The sequence below is a fragment of the Zootermopsis nevadensis genome, unplaced genomic scaffold, assembly GCF_977971745.1.
Source record: "Zootermopsis nevadensis isolate Lab colony 2312 unplaced genomic scaffold, Znev_1.0 Znev_ptg000022l, whole genome shotgun sequence".
Lineage (NCBI taxonomy): Eukaryota > Metazoa > Arthropoda > Insecta > Blattodea > Termopsidae > Zootermopsis > Zootermopsis nevadensis.
Window position 1 is genome coordinate 2,648,423 of NW_028259154.1, and position 17,516 is coordinate 2,665,938.

At 42.7% G+C, this 17,516-nt stretch overlaps 2 protein-coding genes across 4 annotated transcripts in view; one reads left to right on the forward strand and one right to left on the reverse strand.

Annotated features, from left to right (window-relative positions):
- LOC110834179 (neuroligin-4, X-linked-like) overlaps positions 1 to 17,516 on the forward strand; it is a 215,020-nt gene that overhangs the window by 138,188 nt on the left and 59,316 nt on the right. The gene's annotated exons all lie outside the window — the stretch shown is intronic.
- Positions 2,958 to 8,666, reverse strand: LOC110834180 (brachyurin). Its single transcript, XM_022073067.2, has 7 exons — positions 8,558 to 8,666; positions 7,547 to 7,700; positions 7,246 to 7,414; positions 5,565 to 5,725; positions 4,818 to 4,916; positions 4,103 to 4,242; positions 2,958 to 3,306 (listed from the first exon to the last, which is right to left on the reverse strand). Exons 1-7 carry the CDS (start codon positions 8,603 to 8,605, stop codon positions 3,133 to 3,135), a joined length of 945 nt encoding a protein of 314 aa, XP_021928759.2. The 5' UTR covers positions 8,606 to 8,666; the 3' UTR covers positions 2,958 to 3,132.

Consider the following 17,516-nt stretch of genomic DNA (forward strand, 5'->3'; position numbering starts at 1 on the left):
TTGTTTGCAGAGCGAAAGAGAATAATAGTTACCTCCATTACTCCGTCATTTATTAAAGCAGTTTCGGTTCTAGGAGTCGTGATTTCGATTCTCAGCTTGGAAGTCGCAACGAAACTGATGTTTCAGGTCGTCCACCTCCGGCATTGAAGGCGCATTTTGTGTCAGTGAACAAAATCTGCAAGGACTGTTTCCTTCTTCTCCTTGTTTCCTTACGTAAGTAAGTCAAGCTAGTAATATATTTCCTAAGCTAACAAACATCCGTCTTTTTCAGTCGTCCATAGCGCTTAGATAGCCTCTGCAGTTTACAGAGCGTCATTAAACAAACAAACAGATAAGTAAAGTTTGAACTAACTGCTTTCTGAGTCACGTTTTGACGGTGCGTCAGGTGGAGATTTGCGGTGAGCCCGTGGGCCCCCGTATCACTGTTTAAAAGTACAGAGCAGACAGCTCAGTCCATCCGGAAGTAAGCGTGCCACAAAGTAATTTAAATGCAAAGAAGTGTTTTATTAAGCCCTCGGGAGTTCAGTTACGCACTCGTGCAAACTGTGGAAGCAGACAAATATGAAGCAGTTTTATTGTAGCCGAGAGATTTAAGACGGGCAGCTGCTTCGACTAGTTTCGGTAGCCGAGGTTTGCTACTTCCGGAAGAAGGGTGGACACTTGGAAACAAGTCCATTCACGTTCTGATTGCAGTTTATATTTTCTGTATTATCGCGTTCATTATTATATTATTGGCGCTTCAATATGTCAACGCAATGTGACAGTGTCATCTGACATTGTTCTTAGTTTACGTAAATTAGCCACATACTAACTAACTAACTAACTAACTAACTAACTAACTAACTCCCTGGTAGCAGAAACCGCAGGTCCAACACCGACGACACAAAAGCCCGCCACCGGACACGATCCTGAGCCAACTCCATCCATTTTCCATCCTCGCAGCCCACCGAGACTTTGGATTATTTCCGCTGGAATTTAATCAATACTAGGAGATTTTTAACGTTTTAATTTCCAATGACAATTTCAACTTTAAGACTCGGTTCTGGGATGAACGGGCCTGCTGTTTGTACTATAAACAATTACCATATTTCTGTGCTTTTCAATTGCACTATCTTCCACTTCAAGACATTTCATATCGTATTAGTGTTAGAGAAATGTTTATGTCTTGCAAAATCGTTGTGGATTTGCAACGTACAACACTATCGATCCGTGTAGAAATTGTGACGGATAATGTAGATGTTTTGGGCTTGGAAAATTTAACAACGCGATATCAACTGAATAAAATTCGATGGGAAATTATTTATGTGTCAAATAATGAAAGATTTTTGAAAATAAGACGAAATTTCATTCTTTCGAGATCTGGTATCTTCACTTTAATCCGGAGAGACTGAATAAAACCACAGATATACTCAGTGCTGTAACCGTGATTCGAAAAAAATAATGTCTCCCGAACGCGTGACCGTTGCGTAAAAGTTGTCGGTCTGAAAACGTTCTGCAGCGAAGGCTCACAAAGCCGGTGACAGGTCTGACGGTCTGGAGGCTAACACAGTCTCCTGCCTTCAACAGCCGTTTGATACCATAGCTAACCACCGTTTAGTAGTGACAAGCGTTGAAAGCAAGAAAACCGCTGCACGCCAAAATGTCAGCATGTACTCCGTGTTGCTGCTAATCTCGTAAACGATCAACTCGTTATTACATTAAAACTGTACACGGCACCTCAAAGCCCGGCTCATTTTGCGCCCTGCAAACTACACATTTAAGCCTGTTTCCTCTCTCGCACAAAATCCCCTTTCGTGTCGTTTACACGTGCGGAATTAGCGACACACAGAGCGGCTTCAGACTGCGCTCAATGCAGTCACTCGCATTTGAACGTGATCACGAAGTCTTTTAACCGGCGGTTGGGGACAGCGCACCGGAAGCGGGTTCTATTAATTCCCTTCTCTAATTTTCCTCTCTTATTATATTTTCTCTTCAGGACAGAGAATGGCTACGGACTGGACGACCGAGGTTCGATCCTCGACGGGGGCAGAGGATTTTTCTTCTAGCCTCTGTGTCCAGACCGGTTCTGGGGCCCACCCAGCCTCTTATCCAATGGGTGCCCGAGGTCCTTTCTCCCGGGGATAAAGCGAGGCCAGGGGCTTGACGCTGACCCCTCAACCCCATCTAGTGCCAAGGTCAAGAATGAGTAGGAGCTATACCCCTCTGCAGTTTTACGACTTTATTATTAGGACGAAATCAAAGAAGATTATTTAAGGACCAGGGATTTTTCGTGAGTTGCTGCGCTGCTATCAAGACTACGCCTGAAAAGGTGTTTAAAGATACCAGCGCCACGACTGCTAAATGAGGACGGTGTTTTACTCAGGAACTGAAGTTGTCCAATGACAACAAACCGATAAACGAGTATGCAACTCATACTCGGTCTTCTTTTCAGCTGATCTGCTCAAGAATTTAGAATTCCTCCTTCGCTTATTCTGTACGGAAATGTTTGTTCGTCATGGAGGATATAAACAGTTAGTTGTTGTGTGTTAATAAACGTTCCGAAATGTGTGTTCACGAGTCTCAAATGTTACACTTACTTGATTATGATTTGTTTTACGACGTTGTCAGCACCTCGGGCAACAGAGTGTTGATTCTTGTGCAGACCGAAAGAAAACCTCAGCTGGTGTCCGGACTTCGATAAAACCCGGAACCTAACCTAATACAGTGTGCAGGATCGGCGACAATTCCTAAGTGTTGTGATGTTGGTTTGTCTCATAAGACTGAGCGTTCAAGTGTTCATGAGCATTGTCGTTGCATGTTAATGGACTGCGATACATCTGTCACGTGGCTGGACTTAATGGGATTTGAAACACGCGTTTCGTATGCGTCACATTCTGAAGTAAGAGGCTTTGGTTCGTTACTGCAATGATTAATTATTCTTGTCAGTGTGTTTGGAATCTATTAAAAGGAACAAATAATTCGTCTTAGAGCTTTAATTAACATATTTGCATGCCCTGTGCATGTATTTTTTGAGCAAAATTATTGGGTCGTCGATAATTGATAACTTTTGTTATAGTGAAACAAAAATTGTCAATACGTGAACTCGTGGGCGGTGGTTTGTCCTGTTAAAATTCTCTGCTCCACGCTGAGTTCTCAAGACTCGATCTTGATGCCGCTGTTCGTCTCGATCCAGTCCAAGAAACTCGTGACTCTGGCGAAGCCATCAGGATATCCCAGCTCGCAGCCAGCGGCGGCCCCAAACGAGACGACCCCGATCTGGGTGTAGGCGTCGTCGATCTCGATAACCAGCGGACCGCCACTGTCGCCCTGTGGGGGAATGTGAGAGATTTCGTCAGTTGGATTGACTGCTGTGCTTCTGGCATCACGTGACGCAGAATGCAAGTCGATCTCCAAATACTACGGGCGTTGAAAAAAGGAAAACATATCCTAACAACCAATTTCAACACTAAAATGTGTTCTGTAATCTTGCTGAATCTGTGCTGTGAAAGTTTGTACAAACGCAACTTACGGTCGTGTGATTTGTAAATGCTGAAAGATACCCCTGCCTCTATCTTCAGGGCGTGTTTAAGGAATGATCAAGAATGCTGATATACAGAATGTCCCAGAAAGATGTATGCACAGCAGCAACTTCGGTGGTCGTTCGCCCGCCGCCATCAACTGCGCCTCGAAGCTAACGGTGGCCATTTTGAACACCTGCACTAGCTTCGCTAATTTGCGTAGTGTCAGTGCTGGCACATATAATGGATCAGTTTCTTAGACTGTCCTTATTTTGTTCATTGAACGCGCGTAAATACGTTTTGGGACATTCTGCATGTAACTCTGCTCTCAGCAATGGCCTTCGGAAGGGGTCAGATTGCGAGGTCAGTCCTCAGTTTTCGTGATTATCGAAGTGTGAGATCTTTTGCCCCTTGTACTATACTTGCCTGCCGTTGTTTTTCTCAAGACCCCGCGCCTATTATTTGTTATTTTATAGACTGGGGTCCATGCGTCGACTTACACTTTTCCTTTTATTAGATTTAAGGAACCAAGACTTGGTTTGTCATAAATCAGAGACGAAGAACGATGGCCGGAGAAGTAAGAGGCCTTGTTCCGGGTTACTTACGCTGCACGTGCTCTTCCCATTGGGTGCTGCGACACAGAGGGTGCTGGACACGATGTAAGAGCCAAATACACCAGCGCAGTCTGTGTTGCTGATGACTGGCAGATCCACGTAGTTCAGTATAGTTGTTATACCAGAGGCACCTGGAAAACGCGAATGTCTTCCATTGGTCCCTGCATTGCTGATGCAATTACCAGAAGCGGTTGAGGGAAAGGCTTATTCTCAGATCTGCTTAAAATGGATTTATTACGGGAAGGTCCGTCCGTCAGTCTGTCCGCACGTTTTATTTCCACTGCTGCTTACCCAATTTCTACTAAACCTGGCGCTTGAGGGTTTGCTTATGCTGAATACACAACACACATACGATGTGCGCATAGCATAAAAGACCTGGCGCATTCTCTAGAATTTGACTTTGAAATTTTCCGAAGACGAGAGAGGCGTCAAAATGTGTGTGGGCAATGACCCGCTGACCGCATGGCACCTGTGATCGTCTTCGCCACCAGTTCCAAGTACGACGTATCCGTCGGACGAAGATTGTGCATTTTTAATCCTTACGGCGCTGGCAAACTTATATGAAGGCCTCGAGAGAATTTTCCTCAAATAATTCCGGGATAGTAACTTAAATTAGGCCTCGATCGCTCCTTTCATTCGACGCTACTGAACAAGCGTCGTTAAATGAAGTATAAATTAATCAATTAATTGTAGGCCTCGTACTCACTGTCAGAGGGCTTCCCCCAGCCGCTGACTCGAGCAGTTTCGCCGGCGAAGTCCGGTGGATTCGGCTCACGACGGGGCAGTTTCACTGGCGTGATGAAATCTGAGAAGTTTACAGAAATATTTGAAGTGTTTTGTCATTTATCTGAATTTCGAAATACTAATCCATCTTGGGGACTCGTGTTGTTTTGTAAATGGTGGAGTGAATTGAATTCCAGTTCTTTAATTCTTTGTCACTGCCAATACTAGTGCGCATTCCGTGCATATGTTAGACTGTTCATTACATATTTTGCAGAATCATAATAAATGACACTGAGTCCACCTTAGCCCTATTTAGTAACTCACGTTCAGCAGCAAGTCATCATCTGATCTGAAAGACTTTTTCATTGCGTTTCAACTCAGAGAATCAGAATTGACTTCTTCACAACTGAGGCAGCTTGAAATCGCAAAATTGCCCTCAGTTACCTTCGTATTTTCATTGCAGCCCGAATTTTGAAAATATTTAATTCCCCTTAGCTGAACACAGAGCATATAACTGATGCTACAAGATCGAAATTTTGTTTCCTCGAGTTAAGTCGACATCCTCTCTCCAGCGAGTTTTAGACCATGGACGCGTTTCAACACTGAAGACAGAATATTTAGGTGGTCGTAAACGTAAACCATGATCAGTCATGATGACGCAGGTCCGCTGATGTGAATTTGCGAGCAGAACGCGTCGCGAACACCTTCCTGCCACAAGAACGCTACTTACCGGAGAATTCAATGGAGACCCGCACAAGAGCAATGTCGTTGTTCAGGCTTGTTGAACTGTACTGGGCGTGGACAATGCTGTCTGTCGACTGAACTGAAATGGAGCCACTTTCTTGGATATCTAATCGGTTAGCTCCGAGTGTTAATCTATATACGTCTCCACTAGAACAATAAATCACAGTTTTGAGGCGAATAGCTGAATTGTCGGTAAATTTCAAAGGCCAAGCTGTGCAGAAACACAGAAGACAGCCATCTCGCAAATAGTTTCCTCACGCGTGTTTATAAACTGGCCACCATAATGCATTTTATATTACTAAAATTGGGCTAATCATAATTTAAACGCAGCTAATGAAACTTTACAAAATATGGCAGAGTCCTGAGTTGTAACACTGTGTAGTCTGGTAGACGTTTACCGAAGATTCAGAGGCCCTTGCTGTCTCCATCGTCAGAGCGATAAGTATGATGGAGGCAGCAGGGACCTCTGAAACGCTGGCAAACTTCTACCAGTCACGGCCCTACAACCCAGAAGACAGCCATCTTTGTACTCGCCGCCCTGAGAACCTCAGATCTTGCCTACCCAAGTTTCTGTTCAATAAACAACATAACATTAAAACATTTTAAAACATTAAAACTTGTTTCTTCCATATGTGTTTTGCCTATATGATAACATACTGGAAGGTGATTATGCATTTAAATTTGCTGTATTTCTCAAGTAAGTTGGAGAAACAATTTGAGCACATTGAGGGCTTAATGCTGTGACAATTTTGTCTAATCGATTGGTTACTTTGAAAATTTATTTTAATTTAAAATACATGGTAAATAATCCATAGGAACTAATTTAGCCAATTGTAATTCCCAATACAGTTAACACAGATAATAAAAGTTCGTGTTTCATTATGAACCCAAAGGGTGTTTGATGACCGTCATAGTGCGCAATGGAAGATGGCGTCACAATGTATGATGTTTTCCATACATCCTAAAGCTCATAGGTTTTACTTCGTTGAATGTAGGAATATGAAACATGACACAGAATGTCCTCAGGATTTATTCCCTCTGTAATAAGGCAACTGTGGTAATTCAATTCAGTCCACCGCCTACTGAGCAAGCTTTCTCCATTTGCTGTCTGATTCGTGTGATTAAAGTCTTCAGATGCTCAATACAGTGCAACGTCAAAGGCGCAATGCACTACAGCCCTTCAGAAATTCCATGGCGAGATTATTTTAAGCTAAAATTTATTCAACATTTCTTTAATTTAGTTTATAATTTCCACATATACAATTTTTTGTTTTTTTTTTGTTTAGAAAGGTTGTGCATTTCTATGACGTACTGCCACACAGTTTTCTGTTAATCATTATGAAATGTGTTAAACGTTAATTAACACAGACATTGGACTAATGTTTCTTGAAGTAAGAGAGCTACTGTCTAATAAGATGTAAATAAACTTTTATTGGTAAAGTTGTATTTTATGATAAATACTGTATCTTACTCAGACGTGTTATGTGAGGCTTTAACAAAACACATAATGTTTATTGCGTCCGAGGAAATCCGAAGCATTTTAAAAATCACATTAGATTTACTGAAAATTGAAATGGTGGGGGCTTGTCTTATTGTGGCCTGCGCTCGTTGTCATAGTTTTCTAGAATGGAGGAAGAGTTGTGACAAGTATTTCGATTTGTACTCACCCGCAGTGCGCAGCTGTGAGGACCCACTCGTTCGAGATGACAGACCCACCGCAGAACCAGGCACCATCAATGATGAGGCCAACTTGCCATGGAAACTGACCACGGCTGGCAGTAAGACCATTGGTTATACGCTTACCACTTTCTGGTACATTTACTTTTCCTGCAAATTCTGGGCAACGAAAATTTGCTGTTAGATGCCGATACACGTTATCGCGGTTTTTAAAATATTAGGTACAGCATGTATTTAGATATATTATCTATGCGTTCTGCTTCGTGAGCGTATTGATCGAAAGATTTTCACCTGGTTGTGGTTTGGTGCCCCTTTTGAAACCAGGGTAAGTTTCCGGGCTTCGCTGTTGTGCCGCCATGATGGTTCGCCATTCCTGTTGCGTGTAGCTCGGGTGTACGGGTACGCCAATACGACGAGGCTTCAAGTCTCTGAGGCTCGGCTGTGCCTGTCAAAACAACGCGACCAAGAGTTTTACAGTTCCTGACTTTTTTTTCATTACAGTCATGAGATCCGCGTTGTTTGCTTGTTAGGCCGAACATTCGAACGACTGTTACGGAAAGAAAGAACGCGGAGAGGCGATGTTGGACTCCTGGGTTGTAGTTCAGTCTGGACTTTTATGTAGGCGTAATCGTTTCAGAGAACCTTGCTGTCACATTCTTCAACCCTGAAGATCTACCCAGAAGTCCAAGTAACTTTACAATCCACATCGTCAGCGCTTAGAGAACCTCAGACCTCCCTCAGATGCAGACCATTTTTGTAAAGAGCATGGTGAGGAGAGCAGAGAAGGTACAGAAACTGCGTCATAATTTATAAACTCCGAAAGGTACTGATGGGAAAATGTAAGGACAAGGACAGTATAAAATGGTTGTCTTGTGGGGTGTTGCGCGAGTGCAGTCTGGTAGAAGTTTGCCGACTTTTCGGAGGTCCTTACTGCGTCCTTCATCAGGGAGCAACTACTTCTGAAACGTCGGTAAATTTCTACCGCGCTACAAGGCACAACATCGCAAAAGTTTCAGACTGTGTGGCGTTGAATAACAGCGAATTGGCAAAGGGTTTGGAAGGAAGCGTTCGTGGCCTGATGTAAGGCAACTTTGTGGAGGACCTGAGGAAACCCACGAAAAGCAGTTATTGTAGCCGGTCTCCGGACCGAAATCTGACCACCTAACGTCCAGGGGAGCGAACCACTGAGCATCTACGTCAGCTTTGAATTAGACTCTTTTCAGGCCCAGAAAATGAAAGCTGTGCTACCAGAGTGTTGATGCTTTAGCCTGAAACTGGGCGACAGACGATCTGATGTCTTACCAAGACTCCGAGGGTCGTGAGAACAGCAAATGCGACGAGCGTCTTCATCGTTGGCCAAGGACTACGCAGGACAGAACGTCGGTGCAATTTATGACCGCGATTTAGCCACCGTACACCAGAGCCACTCGAGATAAAACGTGCATTGTTCTGTGATAAGTCCTTGGGAGTCTAATCAGTAAATCATAATGTATCGAGCTAGCAGGCTGATTAAAGTAAGCGCAGTATTTAACCACGTGTGCGTTTTATTTCGGATTACTGATAACTCTATTTATTATCTGAGGTAATGATCAATCATATCTGTAAGATTCCAAATGGAATGAAAGGCCGTCTCTTTTCTTAATCAAGGCATTTCAGATAACAGTAGGACAAACCAGTTTTGCGACAAGGTACAGAGTCATGTTGAGAGGCTGCTCGTAATTTACTATCCAAATATACCTCGAGGTAAAAGAGTGGAGTTTGTCAGTGACAGGATGTGACGTCATTGTAATTAATGCGCATGCCCCGACTGAGGATAAAGATGGCGGCACAAGGGATGACTTTTACGGAGATCTAGAACAGGCATCACGTGAAAATTTTGCTAGGAGATTTCAATGCGAATGTGCGATTTTTGGTAAGGAAAGTCTGCATGAAGTTAGTGATGATAACGGGGTCAGAGTAGTAAATTTTGCAACTTCGAAAAACCTAATCGTCAAAAGCACGACATCCCCTCGCCTTGACACACTTGGTCTTCCCCTGTTGTTGTCGCACATAGACAGACACGCCATGTTTTAACTGACGAAAGACGAGACTCCGGTAAATTAGATGTCCGATCTTCCGGAGATGATGACTGCAATACCGACCGTTACCTGGTCGTGACAGAATTAAGGGAGGGACTTTCAGTAAGTAATTGATTTAGAAAACTCTGGTTTGAAAAACAAAATATGACGTAGAAATTAAGGGAAAGTACCAGATAGAAATCTCCAACACATTTGCGGCTTTAGATGACAGTTTGGAAGCCAATAGAGCATGGAATGAGGGGGGAAAGCCACAGCAGTGGAAGGAATTGATTATTGTACCAATTCGTAAGAAGGGTTATAAGACTGTAATAATTATCGAGGAATCTCTGTCTTATAATCTGCGTACAAAATTTTATCCAACATTCTTCTGACAAGGCTCACTCCATATGCGAATGAAATTATTGGGAAATATCGGCGTAGGTTCCGTCCTAATAGATTTTCTACATTCGTCAGATTCTAGAGAAAAAGTGGGAGTACAATGGGACACTCCATCAACTATTTACAGACTTCAAGAAAGTCTACGACTCAGTTGAAATAAATGCTGCTTATAATGTTTTGCTTGAATTTGGCGTACCTAAGAAACTAGTCAGGCTAATTAAAACATGTTTAAGTAAAACCTCTAGCAACATTCGTGTAGGTAAACATTTGTCTGATACATTTCCTATTCAGAATTTCCCGAAACACGGAGATGCTCCATCACCGTTGCTTTTCAATTTTGCCTTGGAAAATGCCATCGGGAAAGTCCAAGAAACTCAAGGAGGTTTGGAATTGAATGGGAGACGTCAACCTTTGGTCTATGCTGATGACATTAATCTGCTGGGCTACAATATAAATATTGTAAAAGCAAACACAGAAACACCCTTAAGGGCTAGAAGGGATGTTGGTCTAGAAATAAATGCATCGGCATCAGAATTCAGGACAGCGAATGAATCGTTCGAAAATGCGACAAAATTCAAGTACTTGAGGACGACACTAACAAGTCTGACTGACATTCACGACATTCTTAACGCAGGATTCGTACGTTTGTTAAGTCCGTGCAAGAGGGAAGTAAACTTCATGAGTTCTTGACGAAACTCCTTTATATTACTTCATGTTCGATTAGACTTTATTTAATACTCTTGTTCATTTCCGTCGGGCTTCATTTTAGAAACTTTATTTCCTGAATGAAGATAACGTTTTAAGATGCCTGAGTATCTGAATTTTAATTAAACGTTTGAGGACTGGCTTCTAGCTTAGGCTGTCTCTTATCCTTATTTTGTATTTAATTCTGACAGGAACATTTGTAGTGGGATTGTATTGTTCTGCTTTTTTTCTTATATGTTCATAAACTACCTGTAACTATAACTTGCCGTTTTATCTTGCGAAAATTAGGCATGGAGTCTTCAAAGGCTTATTTGTCAGATGAACTGCCCTTCTCCTTTCCAAACTGATCTTCGTACAGAAATATGTAACAGCCTTATGTTCCTTGTTAGTTAGTTATCCTTGTTACGTGTTTCCAACAATGAGATCAGTTTCTTCCTCGTTTACGAACAAAATATCTCTCTACAGATGGAGACGATATTTCCAGTCGAAGCGTCGGTAAACTCCTACAAGAATACAAGGCGTCACGTCACACGACCCTACAATCAGCGTCTTCGCCGTCGTCAAAACTTCAAATCTCAGACGACTATTCGTGTTCTGTTAATATAAAGATCACATATCGGTGTTAATTTTCGCGTGTTCCTGTCGATGGTGTAGGTGGCTGTAATAAAACAGAGTATTTGGTGTAACTTTGTGCATATCGAGAGGTCCCTGTAAAGTAACTAGTCTCGTATGTTACGTAAATTCGGCGGCTTTTATGGAACCAGGAACTGTATTGTCGTGTTTACATAAGCCCTCCACTGGCCCCGAAACTAAGCCGGAGAAATCTCTTACACCCTAAAATCCACTTTTACATCACCGCTGTGATTGTACTGATTCTTTCTACGGCCATCTCAACATTCATGATTTGATGACTCTAATGATATATTATTTAAAACATGCCCAAAATTACTTAAGGTCTTCAAGGAGTTTCCATGTCTCTCTTAAAGACTTTCTTTGCATTATAATGTAACTGTATTCATAGCAGTAATTTTATTTTATTCTTATTCGTGTGAGGCGTATTGCATTTTTCTTTTGTTTATCACAAGCGATTTTTCTTAATTTGGTCGTTTATAAGGAGAAGCTGTGCAGACTCTCTCCGACTTGGAGGCCGAAGACCTAGACTCCGCGTAATCGTCCGTCTCCTCAGTAGCCCCGGGCCTGGGCGTCATCTGTTATATCGACCGACAGAAAGTGGCTTCTCCCTCAAACCCTCGTTTGGTCGAGCCATTGCTGTGAAAGTCGCACTGTGAATCTTCACGCTGATGTTTAATTAATGTAGGCTCGCAAATTGGAAAGGGTTCCCAGTGGGTTCTAGTTCGAAATGATATGCTGGCTTTTTAACAAGCCGTAGCAGAGGGAAATTGTTCAGGTAGAAATTGTAACGGCTGAAATCTGGGGAGATGACGTGGGGGTACGTTAATAAATAATCGACGATGAACCAATTTTCTGATGGATTTGTTTGATAAAAGTTTAATGAACGAACATGCACGTAGCCAGAAAATTACACTTTACGAAATTAATCGGCTTGATAAGACTCAATGCCGTAAAGAATTTATATCTTTCTGTGAAGGAGGACGTCCAGTTAAACCGAATTTGGTACTCGACTCTGTTTCATTATGATTACGAAATGTTATTTGCATCGAACAAGTTCCTAACATGTCCATGTAATGAACTTCCTCGTTGCTTGCGGGAACGGGTGTTTCGATGCGAGGCGTCACTCACCGGGCAGTACGCCAATTATTCTTCGTGTAAAACAACTGGCACGTGGCGTCTGTTTACGCTAGAGTGCAATTTAGTGCTTCAGAGGCGGTAGAATGTGTTTAATTCGATACCCGTAAGCACGACGGTACCCTTTTCGGCTGTCCTTCAAGAACTTACTGGGCAACAAAGGTGGCCATCTTCATGCTCGTCGCCGTGAGAACCTCAAATCCTGCACCCTGGATGACGTGTTCCTTTAAAGAACTGCGCAAGGTTCATGCATTCTAACATCACACCCCATCGCACTCTTCTGTAACAAATATAAGATTTTTTCGAATAAAGTAATCGTCTCGTATTGGTGTAATCGAACAACGACAATAGGTTTAAATCTCGGCCAAGAGACCGGCTAACCTATTTTCCTTTGTCCCTCCAGGAAAATGCCGGGATAGTGCCTTAAATTATGCCACGACCACTTCCTTCCACATCCTTTCCCATTCAGTATTCACTCTCATTCTGAGCTGCTGAAAAAGTGTCGTTAAATGAACTATAAATGAATAGACACTGTGAGAACCTCAAATCATTCTTGGTCACTTATAATTTGAAAGACTGAACTCTGTTGTGGCGATGTTTGTATTCAGGGTTATTTTTGTCGTTTGATCTCTCGTGGAACGGCGTCTACCAAGAGTCAGCCAGCCGATTGAATTCTCTGCTTTGTGAGTGGGCGCCCGATCCACCTGCAGCCTCAAGCAGTTTTATCATTTTTGAGCCCAGATTGCAGCACGAAAATGGGTTTCTCCAGATATCGCCTTCCTGTTAATTAATTGATGGATCACGTCACTTCTTTTTCAGGTATTAGTGTTGGGATTAGTGTCTATTAATATCGCATCGTTGTTATCAGTACGTGCATAATATCTTCAGTTTTCTGTCCCATAATCTGTATTCGCTTTAAACATGTCCTTGACAAAATCTTCTCTTCATAACACGCAATTTCCTTCATTTCTGTTTTGTTCCTCGATGGATATATCGATGTTTGTATCATTTTCTCTGTGTCTGTGTTGCGATGTCGCGGGAGTTACACCCCTGTCTCGTTTGGTTTGTCATCCTGCCTCGGCTTTAACCATTGTTTATCAGTTATTTTGTTGAATGTATCCTTCCGCCTCAGATATGGGATCTGGCGTACGTCTTTCCACGTAAAATATTACTTCCTCCATTATTAGATTCAAGAAATATTCAGAAGCTGACAGTCAGTCTCCTAATCAAGAAATCTCCCACCTTTTACAAAACGTAGAGGTTCATTGTCCTGCACGCAAGGGCCCGCCACTGGTCCCTGTCGTCGGTCAGATGAATCTGTACAGTCCCGTCGTAACTCTGTACTTTTCTAAGACTCGTTTCGATATGATGTCTCCGTCTACTTCTAGTCTGCAAAGAGAATTTTCTTTCCAGAAATGATTCTTAAACGTCGACTCTGAAGACGGAGGTAATACGTTCCTCCGAAACTTTTTAATCTACATCCAATTCCAGAAGGCGGTGGTCCCTCGATTGCTGTCAACTCACTGTTTAATTGTCTTCTTGTGAGACGCGAGGGCATGGAGTGGAGATCTAGTGGCCGTATTCAACTGTAGGATTGGGCTTCGAAATTTGTAGTGCGGCTCGCCGACTCCTCTGGGGAAACTCTTTTCGTCACATGAACGGAACGTGACCTCTGAACCCTTCTCGTTTATGTCGTGGCGACGTTCGCAGTTTTATCATAGTCGTAGTTCAGTCCAATTACCTTTGCTGCCAGGATATGGTACTAAACGTCGGTCCATAAGAATTAAAAATGATTACGCAGTTATTTATTTATTTAGTGTTCTGTCTGACGACAGGTCCATATGAACAGGATCCTTCCATCCTTTCCTCGGACTGGGACCTGTTCATATACGTTCTTGGCAGATGATCCAGAAGTGGTTTGCCATTGCCTTCTTCTGTGTGTGAATGGAGTAATTGTTGGGATGCCACGGAGAAACCGGGGAAGCCCCCGGAGGAAAACTCCGTGTTGCCTAGACCACGGCCTTGCCCAACACAAGTTATAAATTCGAACCCGAGACCCCAGGATTACAAGGCCAGCGTTCTAACCGCTAGACCGCCGTGGCTTGATTACGCAGTACTGATACTAAATCCATGCATCTTTTATTTAAGTACAGGAAAATATGTATCCAAGATATTTAAGTTTTGTCTGTATTTAATCACAATGCGCTGCTGTCATGACCCATTTCTCATCAGTCTCTTTTTACACTAACGAATGTATTAAAACCAGAAAGAAAATTATGTCAACAGAAGCAGCTGATACTAGAAAGACGTAACGAGGTCAATGGTCTACATTTTGCTCTTTGGCATAAGACGCTCCCCGTGTGTATTTAATGTCCCACTGCATTTACCAGAAAGTTCACGGACGCAGACAGCGCGAATTGTAATATTTAACTAAGACGGAAACTTACGCGACTTACAATGTTGGCAGTTGTGTTGCCTGTTTGGCGACTTTTTCCTCAGGCACACCGACTTCCTCACGGCTTTCCTTTTTAAGTAATTATGAATGAAAGGCCTTGAGGCGTAATCCCCGAACGGACAAGAAGCCATTTCCGCCACGTGATTCCCTGTGTGAATCTGCCATTGCAGCTGATGGAAAGTGGGGGGGGGGGGGGGGGGTTCAAAAATGCACCCAGTATTTTAATCAGGAAACGTGTAAGGAAAAGAGAACTTGCGGAGATTTGGGTGTGGATAGCAGAATAATATTCAAATGGATCTCAAAGCCTCAATGTTCGAGGCAGCTGCTTTCGATATTCATCCCCTGCCTTTTTATTGCAGACTTTTATGGGGCGAGGGTTGTATTAAACTTTTACTGTGCCGAAGATGAAAGTTTCGAAAGTTTTGTGTCTCGATCTGTACGAAATGGATGTTCGAATACAAATTTTTATTATGCACTTAGAACCCAAACGGCTAGCTTGGTCATGTTCAGTTATCATAAAGAGGGTTGCTAGCTCACAATATTCTGAGAGGAATTCTTTATTATGAACGAAAAGATAATCACTTAACAATTCGCAGGAAAAACAATTATTTTTTGTCATTATGTCGCAGAAGTGCGAGGTTAAGCATTTTCGCCGTTCATCGTCAGTTTATACATTAAACAATCTCTACGGAATATATATTTTTTCTTTAGAAAATAGTAATCGGCCACGTAGTCGAGAAACTCCGTGTTGTCGCAGAGCTTGTAAGGTTTGCGAGCATTAAAGTATTTTAAAAAAATCCCACTGCTGTCGATTCAAGTTGACCACCGAAAGAGTAGAACACATTCCTCCTCTGCTTAGTTTCTGCAAAATCATTGCAAACTAAGACTATTCTTTGTCAACTACAGGCCTTAAAATAAGGAAAATAAAGTAGCCTATGTGATTCCGATGTTCCGCCTTGAACCTGCCGTGGTGTCCTGTATTATGCGTGCTTAATTGGTGACATTTGAGGTTCTCACGGCGGCGACAGTGAAGATGTCTTCTGGATTGTTTTGCCGGTTCAAGTGTACCGACGTCTCAGTACTGCTCTCTGCCTCATTTGGATAACTTGGAGTAATTAAACGAAGGAACTTGGTCGTATCTTGGAGACTAGAAATACGCGCATTTTGGAAGGTTACTTAATGATCGTTCAGAGGATCGACACGTTACATCAGTTACTTTATAGGGGGTATCCACGTCTCATGTGTTGTTCATATACACGACGTTTCGGGAAGAAATTCGCTGTTTTCCTAAATGAATTTGAAATAAGTAACAGATGTATCATTGACGGAAATTATGAGGGCCTCATGAACATGTGTGTGTGTTAGGCTAACAGCAGATGAAACGGCTTTGGAGAAATGCCTTGTGTTATGAAATGGATTTAAGTGGAGATGCACGACGCAACAGGGAGTCTGTGTTAGGCGGTTTTGATCCGGTGTGTTCATTAGCAGCGTGGAAAATCTTGATAGGATAAATAGATTCATTAAATTACTGTTGCAAGTGGAACAAGGCACTGTCTTGCGAGAAGGAAAATGTTAGGAAGTCTTCCTTTCCTCGGCACCTCGCGTCCGCTGTGTGGTTTATTTACGCGAGCAAACTGCCATCTGCATGGAGGATTTTCAACAGTGAAATATTAACTTCGCGCTTCCTTTGCTGAAAAAGAGAGAGAGAGAGAGAGAGAGAGAGAGAGAAAGAGATGAAAACGAAGAAGTCGAGGAGCCTGAGGCTTTATGTTTCAAAGGTGCCACGCCTCTAGTGACGCTCCGGGCCACAAATGTTCGTTCACAAATTTACAGGGACGAAAAGTAACTTTCACTGACGTTGCGATTTATACAGATCACGTGATATCGATAGGACCTTATGATGGGCTGGGAATATGGAAGGGATGAGGGGAAGCAATCCTAAGTGGCGGCTGCTTAACAGATGGGGGAACAAAATAAAAATGTATGTTGGCGAGGTCAGGGGGTTGTGACGTCGTGTGCACTAGTAGGTTTTTAACAACGTTTATAGGGGAACTTACTGTCTCTATCTTCAGGTCTGATAATCTAGTAGTATCTCAGGCACTACTTAAAAGTGTTTTCCACCTTTTATGGAAGTCGAAAGTGATCACAAGGTATTGCCAACGATCCTTGTTCTCAACCAGACGAATTCCGTCAGCATCATCCTCCCGCGTACGTCCAAGTGCTTTTTTCTCTTTGCATTTCCTAACTAAATTTCTGCATGCATTTCTCGGTGCTCTCATTCGTCATGGCAACAAGCACAAACATCAGTGTGTCTATATGGCGGCGTATTTTGCAAGGGCTGGAGTACAGCTAACTCTCAAAACGCTTGTTGAGTGCGTATCATACAAATGCACTGGCCGAATTAATTTGCATTTGTTAAGCGCGTCCTACCCTTGCTACTCTGAACAGGGGCAAATTGTTTGTCTCTGTTGGGTGCTGTTGATCAGCTGTGTTAAAAAAAATATTGCTGTCCTTTTAGTATGTTGCACCTTGTACTTGTTCCACTGTCGTTTTGCTTTTGAGTATCTAAATTAAACGATCGTCAAGTCCGGTGGCATGTGAAATCTGAAATTTCCCGCTGCTCTGACGTCTGACAGCCACTTTCGTTTCAGCTTCTCTCGTCAGGTGATTCTGATACAGCACGGCGCGACCACCGCGTAGTAGCGTGTTTGTTTGTTCGTTCGACACAAAAACATCCGTGCGATGTCGAGAGTGGACTGAACGCAGTTCACCGAACGGAGCTCAGGACAAATTATGGTGTGAAATAGATTCGTGCTACTAAAGAGAATGGGAAGGAACATGTCAACAGCGAAAGCAAAGTGAACGTAGGACATAACAC